The sequence below is a fragment of the Cyclopterus lumpus genome, chromosome 6 (assembly GCF_009769545.1).
Source record: "Cyclopterus lumpus isolate fCycLum1 chromosome 6, fCycLum1.pri, whole genome shotgun sequence".
NCBI lineage: Eukaryota > Metazoa > Chordata > Actinopteri > Perciformes > Cyclopteridae > Cyclopterus > Cyclopterus lumpus.
The window spans coordinates 7,499,891-7,517,792 of record NC_046971.1 but is presented as its reverse complement, the minus strand read 5'-3'; the positions used below and the strand labels follow the sequence as shown (position 1 = coordinate 7,517,792).

The following is a 17,902-nucleotide window of genomic DNA, read 5'->3' as shown; positions in this document are numbered from 1 at the left end:
AGAGATATGTGATTTCCTATTTTTTTGCATGTTGGGTAGTGGTGCGCGAAGGCTTCTCATTGGCTGGTTGGAGGAGTTCAGCTCTGAATGAGTTTCACGTTCCAGAGCTGAGGAGACTGACAGCGAATGAAATCTGTTTGCTAATGTGGTACAAGGCCCAGATTTCCAATCGCTCCTAATTCTCTTTTTGGCAATTATTCACACTTTATGTAGCACAAAGTAGACCCTTGAGAGAGCTGAGCATTACTAAGCACTGTTGTTGATGCGTCTAATCCTGGGTACTGTGGAGGTTTTCAATACAGTATATTTTCTCGGGTAACTGGGGCAACCCGCCTCGACTGCTCGGAAATAATGAGAGTACAAGCCGTCGACAATGGGGCCTCTGCACTCTGCACCTCTACTCTACCAAAACACACCCACACACACACACACGCCCCCACCTTCAGACACTTGATGAACAGGGGAGCGAAACAAAAGCCAAGACCTACAATGGGAGCGACGAACGTGAAACTGTAAAATACACGCACAACCCAACACACGGTGTTGCAGAGATGATGAAAAATGCATTCTCCCTTTCTCTCAGGCACAGAAGACACACACACACACACACACACACACACACTGACAAACACACATATCTTATTTGTTTTATGATGCGCTCACACGCCTGTAAACATTTATGTAGGCATGCAACAGCCACACAATCACACAGTTTGACAGGCACATAATTTCAGATTCAATATGTTCGCACACACAAATACACACACACACACACACTTAATTAAAATTGAATGCCCTTCCTTGCTCCTTATAACTCTAACATAGACGCCCAAGGACCAAGTGTCCACACACACACACACACACATGCACACACACACACACACACACACAAACACACAGGGGGACCCCACCGTGCATGTGCAGTTCTTGCAGCCATCTGTCCAGCCATCGTCCTCCCTGTAGACGACCCCCTTGACGCTGCAGGTTCTCTCACAATAGCAGCCATCTAGCCCATTCATCTTCTCCTCCGCCCTGGACAGCTGCTCACGCCATCCCCCCCCCCCCCCCCACCCGACCCCACAAAGAACAAAAGGCAAGAAGGAGAGAAGATGAGAGTCAGCCTCGTTGTGTGTCTATATTCACATGTAGAAAGCAGAGCTTCAAAAGCAAACCAATGGCATCACAAAAGTAAGTCATTAGGCACCATTAACCTCATTTGCACACAGTTACTGCATCAGAACAGAAAAGGCTTCAACAATAGCCAACGTCTTATGTTAAGATGTCACTGACCGCCTGTTGCTAATGTCGGAAGCACATTGACAAGTGGATATTTTATGCAATAGCAAGATTTGTAATCGTAACAGTTCATTGAAAATGGTGATTACTGTTATTTTCTTAAGATAATACTATATTTGTGCAGTAATTGTCAAATTAGGAGACATTATATCACATTACATTACCTTGCTGGATGTTTTAGCAAGGATATCCTGCAGCTCCATGATTTTCTGCACAAGTCCGTGGAAATCATTGCAGGTTGGGCATGCTGGGATACGAGAGACAATACGGCACACGGTAATTTAGTACCCAGAGAACAATTACCTTTAATCATGGCAATTCATGATAATTGCAAAAGAAAATACAGTTTTACTGACAGAAACAAGTATGCGCATAATTATTTCAATAAATTGTAATTATTATTAATTTTAAATGAAATATAAACTTGAAAACTCAATAATTCTGGCATAAAAAAATGGTCTACAGCACAAATATATATATATAATTCTACCATTTTATTTGTATGTATTTATATACTCACTGCTCGCTGCAATTTCTCTCTTCCCTTTCTATTATTGTAAACATGTTTAGAGGCGTCCGCTCTCCAAGTGGAACTCATTTCATGTAAACTGCAGTAAGCAGTGTCCTCTGGCTACTTTTGGATGAGTGAGGACATAAAATCTGTGTGAAAATCATTTCAAACTGTGAAGTATTTGTGTGTCTTCCCTGTGAGCCGGGTGAAGCGCTTTATCTGCAACCAACTGCACAGCTGCATAGTTAGCATGAGCGACAACGGCCATCACGGGGGGACAGGCAAAGAAAATAGTGCCGCGTGTCCAAAAATCAGCACATCGATGCCAAAAGTCATGCTGAAGTAAGATTTTTATGAATTAATATGTCTTGAATGAGTGGGATGGGTTCCTCGGACAGGTCAAACTTCAAGAGACCGTTGGAATTCTCCCTTTTCAGAATTGATTTGCTATTTATTTATTTACTATCTATAAGTGTTGACAAGGGAAAAATGTTTTCTCGATTGCGGAGCTGTTTTAAAGCGTTTTTACTCTTGCGAGTATAGCCTTTTTCCAGAATTTGAATACAAAAAAAAACATCAGTGCAATCAAGTGCCTTGCCAGAGGTAATTGAAATCAAATGAAACACTCAATGACATGTTTCTTCAATGTGATCGAGAAGAAGCTGCACTCACTTCTGTTCAGATCTGGACACTGTGAGATGTAACCCTGTGGCATCACCAGGATCTGCACGTCCTGCATCACTCCCTGCAAACACAGACACACGCCAAACATTTCAATCAAGGGGAACAACAACTTCGAGGCAGGCAGGTGGGCAATAAAAGGGAGATGAAGTATGTTAATGTGTAGTAAGTGGATAAGGACCGTGAGGGCCAGTGGTGTCTAAGTGGGCTTATGGTACATTTCCCACATTAGATAAGATTGCTCCAAAGGAAACGCAAACACAAAGCCTACAGCCCTGTTTATGAGAGCCGTGGTAACGGCTGCAATCATAAAACAGAACACAGACAAACAGCTTCAAATCCAAAAGTGAGTGCAAATGTACTTTTCTGGTTAGTTGTGAGATAATGCGTCTGCTCGGTTGTCGCTCGGATGAATCATCTCATAACCGGACACCAACAGGAAGTTAAGTGACCCGGGGATGTCGGAGTTTTAGTGGGGGGATGAAATTTGCTTTGCTTTTTTTTTTTCTCAATCTCCTCTGATAAACATGAACAGGAAATACAGATTCTATCTGATTCATAACACTCAATTGGTAGCCTTGCGTTCTGTGGCCGAAACACATGCACGCACCCTTGTACACATACTATATGCACACGGATACTCTGTCGCCATGGTAACCGAGGCCGGCTTGTTCCTCGAGTGGATTTATTTCCCTTACACAAGTGGAGCTGTGCAACTTAGGAGAAATTGTTTTTTAAATTGTCTTGCCTCTTCAATTTACCGGCCATAAATTTAAAATCATGCAAATTTTATTTGCTGATTTTTCACGGCAACGTGCTGAAATGGAAGCAGATTGAAGTTGTGAAACTTGTAATGAAACCATAAGACGGTGCAACACTATTACTGCTTTTAGGAAAGTTTAAACGACAGTTAGAGCGTCCTTAAAAACTTTTAGATTCCATAGGGTCACTTACAAATGGAGGTTGCTGAACAGAGATAAGGAGCTGTCGATTATATAAATAATAAATTAGATCTAATTTTTCCTGAACAAAGATTTTGATATGATATCCGAAAAATCTACGAGCTCATGGTCAAATGCAGATCTATAGTATATGATGCCGCAGATCACATTTGATTTGATAAATATATGATTACACCCCTGAGTTTAGGATGAATAAATGAAAATAGTTTCACGTTTTACAAAAAGAAAAGAGAATATTTTTTTGAGATAATTGCAATAAGGAGAAATCAACACAAGATACAGGATTGTATTACAAATAAAAGAATTGTAAAAAGTTTTTAATGAACTACGTGACCACATGTGTTGCAATGCGCCACTACAAAAACAACCAGCCGCTAGACTTTGCTTTGCACCTCGTGGCGACTGGGGAAAAAAAAAACCCGACTCCTTTTGAGTGGGTCCCTCTGTGTCCGCGACGCTCCGTTTACTGCAGTCTGCAACGCAGGAACATGTGCGACCGCGACGGTTCTCCCATCTGTACCGGAAATGTGGATTTGTGAAAAACAAACTATGGTGGGGATGAGCGAGAGCCGAATCACTTCTGTTGCAGTGAGATACATTTCCCGCTAAATGTAAACAATCATGAGCCGATAAACGCGATGGCGATGACGTCAAATCTGATTAGCGCGTCTCTCGTTGTTTCTCGTTGCACTCGGGGATTGCCTGACTTAAAAGGAAACCGTTGTCAGCCTTTCCGAGTTAGGATGTAGAACAATTGCATATACAAATCCACCACAAATGACACGCCGCTGATGAAATTCCAAAACAGTGCCACCAGATAAGTAAGATAAAATGCATTTGGCTCTCTTACGATGTGCGGGAACTGCAAAGAAGATATTTATTGAGCCGCGGAGCGGCGGTGCAGATATGCTCAATCTGATTAAAGTATTTACTATTACTGGTTGAGCGTGTGGTTTTCTCGTCTTCGGCTGACACCCACGTACGGACATCGACTGTTTGTGTGAGTGTGTGTGTGTGTGTGTGTGTGTGTGCGTGCGTGCGCGCGCTAATGAAGCAGTGTGTTTTAAAAAGGAGACGTGCCTTCCTCGCAACTAATCAAGGCTTCAGAGAGTGGCAAGGAGAGATGCTGCTACGTGACAAGATTAGTGAGAGACCTCCAAGGTTTCTTTCATCTACCAATTAACACGGCGGAAAAACTGAACGGCCAGGAAACAATGTGAGAAGCATTACCACACGCACACATACCTATAAACTTCACCATCAAACACAGAGCCGGTCACTAGCAGGCTGATTAAAAATGTTTTTATAGCTGCAGGTATGCTGACATTTTGGCCCCAACATGTCTCCCCAGCTGGGACATTTTAGAGAGCAGTCCAGTCTGGGAGAGACGATATACGTCTCCCTGCCTGATAAACAACACTATAGACTAAGTGTAATGAGCATGGTCCAGAGGCTATTTAATGATTTCTCCCAAATCAGTGTTGTGGCGGTGCCTGAGATAATTGCACTGGGCTTAGCAGGCAGACTAAGGGAGAAGGAACAAAAAAAACAAAAAAAAACAAGTAAATTCCTAGGGTGGGCACAACAACCCTCAAATTAAAATGGTAGGCTTTGAGAAATGCCCGCAGTTAAATCCAACGGCGACAATAAATACAATTTTAAAAAAGAGTGAGAAGATAAAGTAACAAAACGAGTTTGAGTTTTGGGGGGGTGGGGGGGTGGGGGGGGGGGGGGGGGGGGGGTGCAGCTGAGATGCACTACTCGCTCCCGCCATCCTGAATCGTTTATCACAGATCGAGACAGGAATCAACGACTCCTGCTCCGAGAGGGACGACGTGTGTGCGCCCGTGCTGACCTTGAAGAAGCCATGGGCAGTGTTCCTCTGTCCGAGCCAGAAGGAAGCATCCTCCGGTATGTCCATGTACGGGGCTTCCACGACCCGCTCGTAGATCCTGCAAAAAAACAATACGCAATGGTTAGAAGTCTTGTGAAAGATTTTTGCCATCGTTTCTTTCTCACCTATTTTCATCATCAATTTAAAGAAACAATAACCCCCTGCACTGCAGGTCCTGCCCTGTTAAATCCTACTTTTAACTCTTTCCCTGAGGACGGTATCGATAGCCACATGCCTTCCTTGATACACGCGGAGCTGCCGTCTGCTCCTTATTTTGTGCCAGGGAGGATCTTCACCCGTAAACAGTGACACTCCTTTCATGCAGCAGATAAGCGTGGCGATGCCCGCAGTACTTATTTACACCTAATAAATACCAAATAAGTTTCAGTTTCATGTATGTTGCGTCTCTCATCGCTCCTATTCTCTCGATCTCTCTCTCTCTCTCCTTTCGGGGAGTTGCTGCGTTTATACTTCAATGCCATGAATTTATTTTTCCATCCCTGGCAGAAAGGGCAGTTCACCAAAGCAGGGCAGCATCAAACACCCGATCAAGAGGAGGGTAGTGAAGGAAGGTTGTCTGATGTGAGTTGACCCCTTATTATAGATTACTAATGCAGCTTTGACCTGTGGAGGCTCAAAGGGGGTGTAGGAGACAAGGACGTATAGTTCCTCAATGGCTTCCCCCCCCCCCAACAACGATGCAACTGGCCAACCCATTCTCATACTTCATGATAGTTTTAAAATTGCCAAAATAATCTAGCCGTTGCATTCTTTGTGTGTACTGTACGAACGGGACTAAGCTGTTAATATCTAACTTCTAAAGAATTGCACGACAATGATGAATGAACAGGAGTTTCTACATTTGCATTACAGTGTTCCCTGCTGAAACGTTTACATCGATACACTTTGTTTTTGATTATTTTTACCCAAAGACGCTTGGAAATTAAATATTTAAACTTTGATTAAAAAGAGATGCTATGTGACGATCGTTTAAAGTAGGGAAGCACCGATCCATCCTTTCCTTTCCTGATAACAATTCCAATATCCCCAAATCAGATTTATCTGCTAATAACTTACCATGTGGCTTACCGTGACTCCATGTATGTAGCTGATAGTGAATTTTCATATTGACAAAATAATGAATTGAATGTGAATCGATAAGGTCACGGCCGATACTCGATCCGCCTAATGAGGTCAGTCTCGGGTCTGGTACCAATATGTGGGATCGGTGCATCCCTAATTTAAAGATATCTATTAAAACAATATATCTAACAAATAATATCTGCATTTCAGTTTAAATTAGTTTGGCCTCAGAAATTCTCCCAAACTCCAACCTTTCAATTTCACATTTCACTGTTGCATCTAAAATGTAAACATACGTGAATTCCTCCCCGGGCATCTCACCTGTTGCAGTCGATGTGCAGTATGACATGAGTGGCGCTGACGGCCACGGAGACCTTGTGCCACTGGTCGTCGGCCAGGCTGTAGGGGAACACCTCCGTGTGGGGCTGTTGACCTTTGGTACGGTAGTGAAGGCGCAACTCACTGCGCTGGCCACTGCTCTCCAGCTCCAGGAACCTGCAGAGTCAAAGCAACCTACTTCTAGCAACAGCCACACCATGACAGTTTCTCTGAGGGATGGCGCAGTCTGTGCACGTTGCATCGACGTCACATTACTAGAACAGAAACCTCCTTTCTGTTCACACACACACACACACACACACACACACACACACACACACACACACACACGCCTGCGTGCATCAATGAGGGTTTAAACTGGGGGCTCCACAGTGCTGACACGTCACTCGTTTTCCAAGCAGTGCACTCACATCTCCTCTGATATGCAGCACCATTTAGAATTTAATCACACCACTAGTCAAGCATTATGGTACTATGTGGCTGTTGAGTGCAACGTTGGCAACAAGCGACAATAGGCCACAAGGAGAGGTTGGTCTCTTTACATCGGTGTTTCAGTATTCCAGCACAATGCCCTCTTCCGCACCACCGAGATTCACCCGGCATAGCGACACTAATGGAAAGAGCTGCCGATACACACCCATCGGCTTTGCCTTTTAAAGACAGAGTTATTTAAACTAGAGAGTCGTTTGCTGTAAACATTATTTAAAAAGAAAAAAATAGACCGACCCTCATGCAAGTGTAGCAATGGATTGATTTATCTGCATGCCAAATCTAATCGATTTACTCTCCCCCAGCCATGCGTGCACATTCACCCCCGGCTCCATGAATGCAATGGCTAACACGTCTGACTCTGAATTAGCCCTTTCCATGTTTCCGAGTGAAATCATGCGCCGCTGCTTTGTTGCATCTGAATGGCTGCGCAAGCTAATCAGCAGCGGGGGAAGTCATTAACATCCCTGCGAGCTCTCTTCTCAGGACTGACTTTAATGTACAAACTGTTCAATCAACGCATTATGTGGATTCAGATTTGCCGTTCTGATCATCCAACGGCTCAGCTACCCACTAACTAATGGAAAACATTAGCATGCTAACCGCAGATAGTGTCTCATCAGATTTTGATCCGCAATTCCAGGCTCAATGTTGGATCGTTGATGGACTGTGAATAATAAGTTGCCACGCTGGGTGATTCGCTGTGTTACTCGACTGGTGTGTAAAACATCTAAATACTGATGAAATACAAATATTCAGGTTACAATCAACACATTACAGACTGCTGATAAGACAAAACAGAGGCTGGCTCTATATTTAGAAAACAACTTCAATTATGGTTCATCAGCAGGGCTTTCAAAAGCAGCTTTACAGTGCTCCGTGTCACATTTTGGGCTCTAGTTCTGTCTCATACTGCAAACTTCAAACTGTGCACGTTTTCAAAAATAATTGTATGGAATTGTATGCAACACTAATTTGGAAATTTGATTGCTGTACATTCTGCAAGTATATCCAAATAACCAAATGTGGTTATATTTTGAATGTATTTTGAGCTTATCGTACCTGTGCTCAGAGTGATGAATGGAGAGGATGACCCCAGAGTTGAGGTGATCCTGTTTGAGGGTCGCCAGCACCGTAAACTCATTCTTGCCTCTCAGCTTCTGGACCATTTGCTCTGAGACCTCAGCAGGAGCCATCACTTCCCTGGCAGACCCTAGGATGAAAACAGAAATATCAGATATTATGTAAATGGGTCCATTTATATAGCGTTTTCATCCAAAACGCTTTACAATTGGCCTCTCTTTCAGCCATTCAAACACAGACACTCATATACAGATGGGAGCAAGCCACCATTCAAGGTGCTGCCCGAACCAGCTGGAGCGATTTAAGGTTCCCCATGTGGAATGGTATAGGCACTTTCATCGCTATTTCTTTGTACTGTCATCTGTATTATTCACACCATTGAGAGCAAGTCCCTAATTGAGATGGTACTGACATTTTAGGGACACAAGGAAACAGGAACATTTGCTGTGCAGGACGAGAGACCGTTTGGCCAGAAGCTGTAAATATTTGATGAATTCACATAAACTCTTGACGAATTTGGAATTCATAAATGACAAATCAAGGCCGAACCCGCTAAACCGCTTGCTAAAACATCACATGGCTCGGTTTTTTTTGCAAGTCAGTTGACCATTTTGATCTCAAACCTCTTGCGATAAAAGGTTAACGTGACCTCACTTCTTAAAATAATGATGAGGAGGTTTGTCTAATTAAGGCGTTAGGAAACTAGAGAGCCACTTTGAAGCTTCCAGGTCATTTAACTCAAACAAAACTTGAAGTCATCCACTTGATGAAGCGATAACTTATTGCTCCCAAATATGGTACCCGACATCTTAGCTTGTATCAGCTTATCACAAAAATGGTATCAGTGGATCAAAACTCTTTCTCGTAGGACCACAGACATGAAGCGAAAGGACTTAGGGAAAGGACCCGAAAGGCTGATGGTGCTGGTTCTGTGTAGTTAGCTCGTAAGCTCCCGTTTGTACCCCCTTCTTCCTCTCCAACTCTACACAGACGTCTATGCTACTTTAATGGAGGCATCAATAAATGATGACATTTCTCAGAAGCAATCACATCAAAGAGTTCACTTCCAGCTACGGGATGCATGAAAGATGCCCTGGCACACTTAAGCGCTCCAGGAAGCTAGCGTGGCAGCTTTTCCTCAGTGTATTAAGATTACTTCCAGCCGGTGGGTAAGTAACAAATTAACACAATGCAATGTGAAAACAGCAAGCAATGTCATGAACTGGCAGTAAGAGTGTACTCATCGGTTACATAGGATACGATGTTTTCATACTTTCACTCTATCTCTATCGTGCTGGCATTAACCTTTACACGATTGGAGGCTTTGAAGCCCATCGGGGACATATTTTGAGTAATTTCTCTCTAAACAGAAATGTTCACTGGATTAGAAGGCAGTAGATGCATTGCCAGTGGAGTATGATTCCCAGTGTCATTGGCTGAGGTGGGACAGATGGTCCAATGACTGCAACAGGAGTTCGGCCTCGCAATAATCTGCTGCCATCAACAGATCCCACTTAATAACCATGGCACCATGTGACCACTGTTGACAATAATCTCAGAAATTATAGGAAGTTATTCTTGTTTTGATCCCAATTACTGAATTGTAATCAAAACTACAGTTTGGTGTCTTTTATTTAATTAAATTAAAACATTTTGTAGAAAGATGCTCTCTGCTGTTAAGTAATTTTCCAGATTTTGAAGCAAAGATTAAGCTCAGTCACAAACAGGATTTACAACGTCTATGACTAAATGAGCTGGTCAGTCGCCATGTGTTGACCAGAAAGTACGCTGGATATCTCAATCCGGAGCGAGATTAGCACAGGTGGGAGCAGGTGGTCAGGGCGGGGGTCCATTCGGAGGGGAGGTTTGATGAGGCCGGGGGGGGGGGGGGGATGGTGAGGACTGAAGATTGTCTACCACTGGGCTGCTCCCAGCTTGGCGGCCATGAGCCTTTGATCTATGAGTGGATGACTCTTATCACCAGTCGTAATACTTTGAAGCGGAATGAGGTTTGCTTCAGATGGGACTTTGGGGAATTGTGAGGGTGGAGACATCTTCTCATTCAGATGGAGTGATGAGAATCGGTCTGTGTAGGGTTGCCTGTATGAAAAAGCACAATGATCTCAATGCTGTTGACAGGCACTCAACGAGGATTAAGACAGTTATAGCGTTCCTAAAATCATTCATGAAAGAGCAGCAGTCGATGGGTTTGTAGGGAGATATAGTCCAGGATTCCCTGTCTGCCAAATCAATGTGGTCCTGCTGTGGGGGCCTTTGGTCGATTATCTATTGGCAGGCGCCTGGGATTGGGGCAGCCACCTGCTCCTAACTACCACTCTGATGTGAGATACTGACACAAAATAGCTTGAAAATGGATGAATCTAGCACATACAATTCCAATCAGCACATTTTTTTCAGCACAATAACACTGCTCTTGTCGTTTATCCTAGTTGTTTACAGGCTATGCGGACCAGCTGATCGTGAGAAAACTGTTTTTGAGACATACAGAGTTTTATCAGCTGACTGGAGATCTCTAAAAGCCTCGGGCTCAGTAGCATCCCAAGCAAGCGTAGCTTTCAGCTATAGCCTAATCTTATCTCCTGGGTGCATTGTGCTTTAATGGTTCAACTCAGGCCACGATTTCCATCCCTCGGCTTCATTCCTAATCTTAAAATGTCGTCTTATTTTGTTTGACCCCCTCGTACCCACACAGCTGTAATCCCCTCACACTCCCATCACTGCGTTCTCATGGACGTAGATTGGCAGCGCTGCACCAATCCATTGCTCACACATTCAGCATTTAGAAAAGGTGCCCTGCAGCACAGCTTGAGAGTCCAGATACACCCAGCTTTGCCACAGTCCTTTTCTCGCACACTGCTTTCACTTCCACGTGTGTTTACAGAACGTGCTGGAACACGGTAGAGTTCCTCCCCTTTTTTCCTCGAACAAATAGAACATATTCTGAAAAGGACAATTCCGAAATATATTTTTATGTTAATTACATGTTTGAATTTTAATCTAATTGGTACTAACAACAGCAAGACTGAAATTAGATAAGACGATCAGACACTTTTATCTGTGTGAATAATTAGGACTTTCCTTCTTTGGTTTCGAGTGAATTTGCCAGGACAAAATAACACCTCCTACCATCTTTGCAACAACTCTTCAAAAACATTTTGCAAATAAAGCCATCTCCAGACCAGTTACGAGTGAGCCATGAGATGCACTTACACACACAGAGCCAAGAGGCGCCTGAATAATAAACACAGTGATCCAATCAGCAGAGGAAGGAACACACAGGGTAAACCGTCCACCTAATGTTTTTTATTTGAAAAATGACAGAGCATATTTCAAACAACACATTTTATCTGCCGGCCTGAGTGCAGAGAAGGATATGCGTGGGAGGTTTTAGGCAAGAGGATATCTCTCCAGAGGGATTAGAGTAATGATAAACTCTCCACCGGCAGCAAACTCCAAACCCTTCATTACTGTCAACACGGCGCATATACACAAACAGGTGGAGGTAGGCAACACGGACAGACGCACACACAGACTGGCCCTACTGCATTCAACATTGAGCCAATAAAAAGAAAAAGACGAGCACAAAGATATGCAGAAACATGGGTCGAACACAAAGATGGATGCAGACACACGAGCAACTATCCCCCGAAAGCCAGTTCTTAGAGCTCCTGAATATTCCACCCCGCTCAGTCAATCTGCATTCGGCTGGCCGTCTCCCCCCACCGTGTCTTCACTCTCCTGGAACAAATACAAAACCTAGCCAAGGGCACCTCCAGGACTGCTTTGGCCAGCAATTTCTCCCCAATTCTCAGATCACCTCCCCAGTGACCGCCTCTGTCTGACATTCACACGTACACAGAGCTAATGACAGCCTTACGGCCACCCCAACTGTATAACTGCCCAGGAGGGAAAAGACATATCTCCATTGGTCACCGGAAGCTCCTGTGTGGCACATAGGATCAGGCTTGCCTCAGAAGCAGCAAGCACAGCAGACTTTGACCACAGGGAGTTGGGCATAATGTCAGTCAATAGTTTGGAAACGCTGGGTAACTTTTTGGGAAACGCAATAGAATAAGCTGGAAAAGAAAACTAAAAACAACAGCATATATGGAAGGAAGTGGGATTATTAACTAGATGGTAATGTGATGTCTGTCAAAGCTCAACCATAAGGATACGGCAGATTACTATGTTGCCAAGAAAGAAATCCATTTGATCATAGAAAATTCTTGAAACAATGAGCCTCCGCACACTTTAGAGCCTCCTGTTTAGGTCAATCCTAAAGCAGTACTTGCATGCCTATAAGAGCATCGACCATACTCGCCCCAAATCAATGAAAGTCATTTTAATGAGAGGATAAAATGCCATTTTGAATTCTTCCTTTTGCACAAAAGTACTAAAGTTCAGTCTAAACTAATGTGAGACTTCTTCAGCCTGTTACACACATCAGTTGGGTATCCTTCAAATGTTACAGTCCTTTTTTTAACCAAATTATCACTTTGTGTAACCATCCCTCAGCAAGGAGACTGAGGAGGCACAAAGGAGGGATTTTTCATACCAAAAAATCTGTAACTTTGGAAAACCCAACTGATGCAGACTGATGCAGAAATGTCAGCTTCAGCTCAACTTTGGAAGGCTTCTTTACGCAGAGCAAGGACTGTGGATTTCGTACATTGATATTGAAGGGCTCCCTTTGCAGCATGGCCTGGAGCAACCAACAGTCCTTTAAGCTCTTTGCCATCAGGATCGAAAAATGTATATCCTATCGCAAGGTTATTTGTTTTCATATACGTATTCCGTATTCCTCGGCTGAATTGAAGAAACAAGAGCTTCGAGCTGCTTTAACTGGAAATAGTCAAGACTAAAGGATGGTGCGTGTGTCTGAGCAGAAATTGCCTAAATCTCCAACAATACTAATGAAAGTCAATTCTCTCGTCATGGAGATTACGACAAATCCTGTTGTTTTGGAGGGAGAGGGTTGAGAGGAAGAGGCATAGCTCGGGGTTTGGAGAATACAAATGTTAACTGAAAAGCTTTGTTCCAAACTGGCGGCTAGGAAACTTAAAGCTGTGATCTTCTCCAGGAAGGTATCGTGTCGAACGACAACATTGAGCTACATCTTCGGCCAGCGTTTAGTGCCGTTTGTGGATCAAGTGAGAATATCTTCGTATTCACTCTTTTTTAATGTCTCTCTTTGCAAGTCACTCAATTTTATGGAGGGTTGATGCAAAATCACTCCAGTGTTTGTCATTATTTTTAATTGTTTAAAGGCCTAGATTGTTGTGCTAAAAAAACAATCAGACTGTCTGTGCCCATTTTACCCCATTAGCAAACAGTTTTCCTTCGCTCTGTGCAATTATTCACATGACACGAGCACATTTCTCTACATTACGCCGCGTTTCAAAGTGCATTGTGCAACAAACCGCAATGAGAGAAATGACAAATAATAATTAACATGAACGATCTACTGTGAGATTCATTTGGTGGCGGTGGCTCTCATTCAAAGCACCTCACGGCATAAAGAGAGCGTAAAGTTTAGCATGAATGTTACACCAACCTCTTTCGGCAGTGTTAATTACCGTATTGATTCCTGGAAGGTAAATTCCCATTTTGCTTTCTTCTCCTTCCTTTGAATTTGGAGTTTGCTACAAAACAGCTCCCTCAGAATCTGCTCAACACAGTACAGGACAAAGTAGTGAAGCTCTCTGATAGAGATGCTTGAATCTGGCCCTCGACAGAACTAAGCTGCCCTCCCACCCATTAGATTACATCCTTCTGTACAGCCCAATACTCCAGTGTATTGTGTAGATTACTAGCAAGTGTGGCCCCTACAGTGGGAACACACTGTTACCATTCCTATACAAACACGTTTTCATCTGTGACACTCACATGAATGCAGGATAACAAACTCGCATTCACACACAGTGCCCTCTGTCTTCCTCCCTCCTTCACACACGTGGTGTTGCTGTATTATAAACGAGTCTCTTCCATCCTGTTACACTTCAGTGTCACTGCATTCGGGGACGTAATCACCACAACATGCACTGAAACACCTCAGTGGCAGCGTTCAAACAGTCTGAGCAGGAGCATTGCCTCTGATAGGGTCGACACACACACACACACACACACACACACACACACAAAACACAGCTCCGATTACAGGAGGGAAGTCCTGCTCTGCAGCTGGAAGGCTGCTTCTAGCAATCGTGCTGTTTGCACTTCGAATGAGTTTGGTCCGTGTACGCTCGTAGCCAGACAGGCAGACTGTGTTGGTGTATGTGTGTTGGGGGAAGGGATCCCCCCCCCCCCCCCCCCCCCCCGTGCTTTTTTTTAGAGACAGATAGATATCTGGATGTCGAGATATAAAAAAAAAAAAAACGATGGGGGAAGTGCTAATGATGTGGTGATTTTGTGGCGTGGCTGAGCATCACCTGGCATCAGGCCGTGAGAGGAGCATAGCCCGGGGGGCTTTTCTCCCTCTCTATTGTGCCCGTCCCTGAGGTCCACCTATCCTAATGCCATGCAATGTAGCGCTGACAGCTACCTACGAAAGCATCAGCAGGGGTGCGCTAAACAGCCCCCCCCCCCCCCCCCCCCCCCCCACCCCTCCCCCCCCCCACCTCCCACTGCTCACTGCTCTTCCCTTTCTCAGATACACACACACACACAGAGATTTTTTAAAAAACACAAACATACTGTGGCAGACAGACCTCCAAAGATATAGTGAACAGCAATGCGAAACGCCACATTTGCTTATCCACACGTATACACGTTTCTTCCCTGTGAACTACACTCTCCCCCTGCTTCTCTTCTCTTTCAGCTCTCAGCAGCTGCCCCTCCTCCTGCCTCCACCCAGCACCCAGAGATAACAGCCTTCCCTTCGGGCAAGGCAGGCAGGCAGTGGAGGGGACGGCCATGGATGTGTTCTGCCTGCTATCTAATGAGCGTCGGAATGTCACCGAGGGCCTATCTGCTGGTCCCAGCCAGCCAAGCATCCATACATGTGGAATCAGCACAGTCTATCAAACAGCTTGCAGACAGCTCTGCTCTGCGTTTCACTCCTCTTCTTTCATTCTCTCTCTCTCTCTCTCTCTCTCTCTATCTCCCTCAGTCTTCCTGCATCTTTACAGTATGTGCCTCTCCCCGTCTATTTCTGATCACAAACAAGCAGCAGGGCCTGGGTCTGCTTTGCCGGTGCGCCTCTCCCTGCCTCCCCCTCACCCACCGTCGTTGACTTAACATAGACATCCCAAATGAGGAATGGAGGCGAGCTCTGCCATAAATAACGCGCCTGCTTTCTCCGCCCGGGTAACTAGCAAAAAGGTAATGCAGGCAAATAAGAGAGCGTAATGACGTCGAGGTGCCAGGCGCGATTTTCTTTTCGTGACAACAGCCAGTGGGAGCTTCTTTCTATAACTGTCTTTGTTTGTCTCATTCTCTCCCTCTCTTTCTCCAAGTCTTCCTTGGAGTCTCTCTCCCTCCCTCTCTCTCCCTTGCTTGTGCCGAGGCACTTCTGAGTGTTGTCTGCACAGAGGACATCAAATGGGCTGCCTTCACAGAGGTGCTGCTCCATGCAGAAGTGCTGCTGTCTCAGCGGCTGTGCGGGGAGATGAGAAGATATCAGGAACGAGGAGAAGAGAAATGTCGACAAACGATCGTGGTCTGTCCCGAAACAACCTTGTTACTTTTGGGGACATGATGTGGGTCCATGTTGAGAGTGTTGTGAAGATTTTTGAACGTTTTGCCACGTCTTTGTTTTGTTTTTTTTGCCACTGATCTCCGGGAGCCAAGAGCAATTCCCTCTGTTGATACTTTTGGCTGGGTCGTGATAGATCTCCATCCCTGTGATGGGGCTGTTAGCAGTCTCATCTAGATTGTAATGAGTCTGACATCGAAAATGATAGAGACGCAACACTGAAAAACAGTGCATATAAAAGTCAAGTACGACCGCAGCTTTGACACCTCCATTTTCCACAGTGCCATTTACTAAATGCCATAGATAACATAATTAATTTAGCCGACGCACGCACGGCCGCACGACTGACAACGCGGACATCTGTGTCACTCTTCCACCCATTCATATTTGGGTTACAGAGTGTCAGTGTTCAGACTGCTTTAACACTCCAGAAGATCACCGACGTGTAAATTCGAGCGAGGGGCCCATTCACTCGCAACATACATCTCCGTGAACACAGGGTTTTGTCCCTGCCTAATCTGATTATGCTAAATCTGTCTGTGATTCTTTGCGTGATTCAGCCATCTCTTTCCCCCTCTGCCCACCCCACTTTTTTTTTTTCCATGAAGACCTAACATCTCCTATTGTTCAGGCAGGTGGCAGTCTGAGGCCCCCCCCCCCCCCCCCCCCCCCCCCCCCCCCCCCCCCCCCAAGCTAAGTCCCATTAAGAATACCGCAAATCCATCGCATGCTGCTGCTGACAGTCTCCTGCACAGTTAGTTGTGCTACGGACAGTACGAATCAAATACAAGCACAAGGGCGACAGCATTATCAGATGGTCTGATGATTTTCAAATCAGGCACCCCACAAGTTGTCTCAACAAAATGTGAGAAGGACAGCGGTGTTTGTGACAATGACTTTTCAATAAAAAAAGCTTTGGGCAGCTTTGATGTCTGGACACATTTCATCTTCCATCTCCGAACAAAAATACAGGGAATGTGTGTGTGTGTGTGTGTGTGTGTGTGTGTGTGTGTGTGTGTGTGTGTGTGTGTGTGTTACTGTACCTTGGAAGTGGAACGCTCTAGACTCGCTGTGGAAGCCCTGGACCTGAGTAACTCCATCAAAGCCTTCTCCAAGCGTTAGTTCATCAAACACGCTGATGCGTAGGGCAGGGTCGACCCCATAGCCTACAACTAATTTGCAAACACAAAAAACAAGAGTGTCATTGTTGTTAGCGGGCAAGGACACCTGTGATGGTATAAAGACAAATCAACCTGCTGGTGTCACAGAGAAGAGATGGGAGGTTACTGCACTGTGAACATGCTGCTAGATCAAGTAGGTCTGATTATTTATGTCAAGCAAATTATCTTTACAAAATACTGAATTGCATTATCTGTATCTCATCTTATCGTCTACATGTTGCAAGAGGAAATCAGTGTGACTGAAATCAGTGACAGCCCTGTGTCCTACCTGAGGAGGCGCAAAACACGCCGAGAACCAGAAATAGCTGTGATAATCCCATGGTGAATGTATAAAAAAGAAAAAGAAAATTAGTCCATGTTTTGTCCACTTCCGAGAGACAAGTGTTGTTCAATCACATGCGAATGATGTGTCACCCTCGCGCAGAAGGCTATCACCAATCCCCAACGCTGAGCGGAGGCATCATCACAACTTTAGATGCCCAATGGTGCAACAACAACAACAACAAGAACAAGAACAAGAACAACCCAAAAAAAGGAGCAAATCCGGCCAGAAGAAGAAGGAGATAACAGCGTTTAAATTATTCCATGTGACGCAAGGTGTGCGCCATCGGCACCATCGGCGGCACAGGTGGCTAACGGAGGATGCACAAAGCGAGCTGCCGCTGCCTC

The 17,902-nt window shown here is 44.7% G+C and overlaps 1 protein-coding gene across 1 annotated transcript in view; it reads right to left on the bottom strand.

Annotated features, from left to right (window-relative positions):
- The window catches only part of nell2a (neural EGFL like 2a), a 68,258-nt gene extending 50,705 nt beyond the window's left edge, over positions 1 to 17,553 (bottom strand). Inside the window, exons 1-8 of the mRNA XM_034535346.1 lie at positions 17,502 to 17,553; positions 17,096 to 17,224; positions 8,318 to 8,468; positions 6,749 to 6,922; positions 5,306 to 5,402; positions 2,480 to 2,552; positions 1,461 to 1,543; positions 912 to 1,040 (exon numbers count right to left, since the gene is read on the bottom strand). Coding sequence (XP_034391237.1) covers positions 912 to 1,040; positions 1,461 to 1,543; positions 2,480 to 2,552; positions 5,306 to 5,402; positions 6,749 to 6,922; positions 8,318 to 8,468; positions 17,096 to 17,224; positions 17,502 to 17,553 — 888 coding nt within the window. The remainder of the gene's footprint in view (positions 1 to 911; positions 1,041 to 1,460; positions 1,544 to 2,479; positions 2,553 to 5,305; positions 5,403 to 6,748; positions 6,923 to 8,317; positions 8,469 to 17,095; positions 17,225 to 17,501) is intronic.
- Between the last annotated feature and the right edge of the window lie 349 nt (positions 17,554 to 17,902).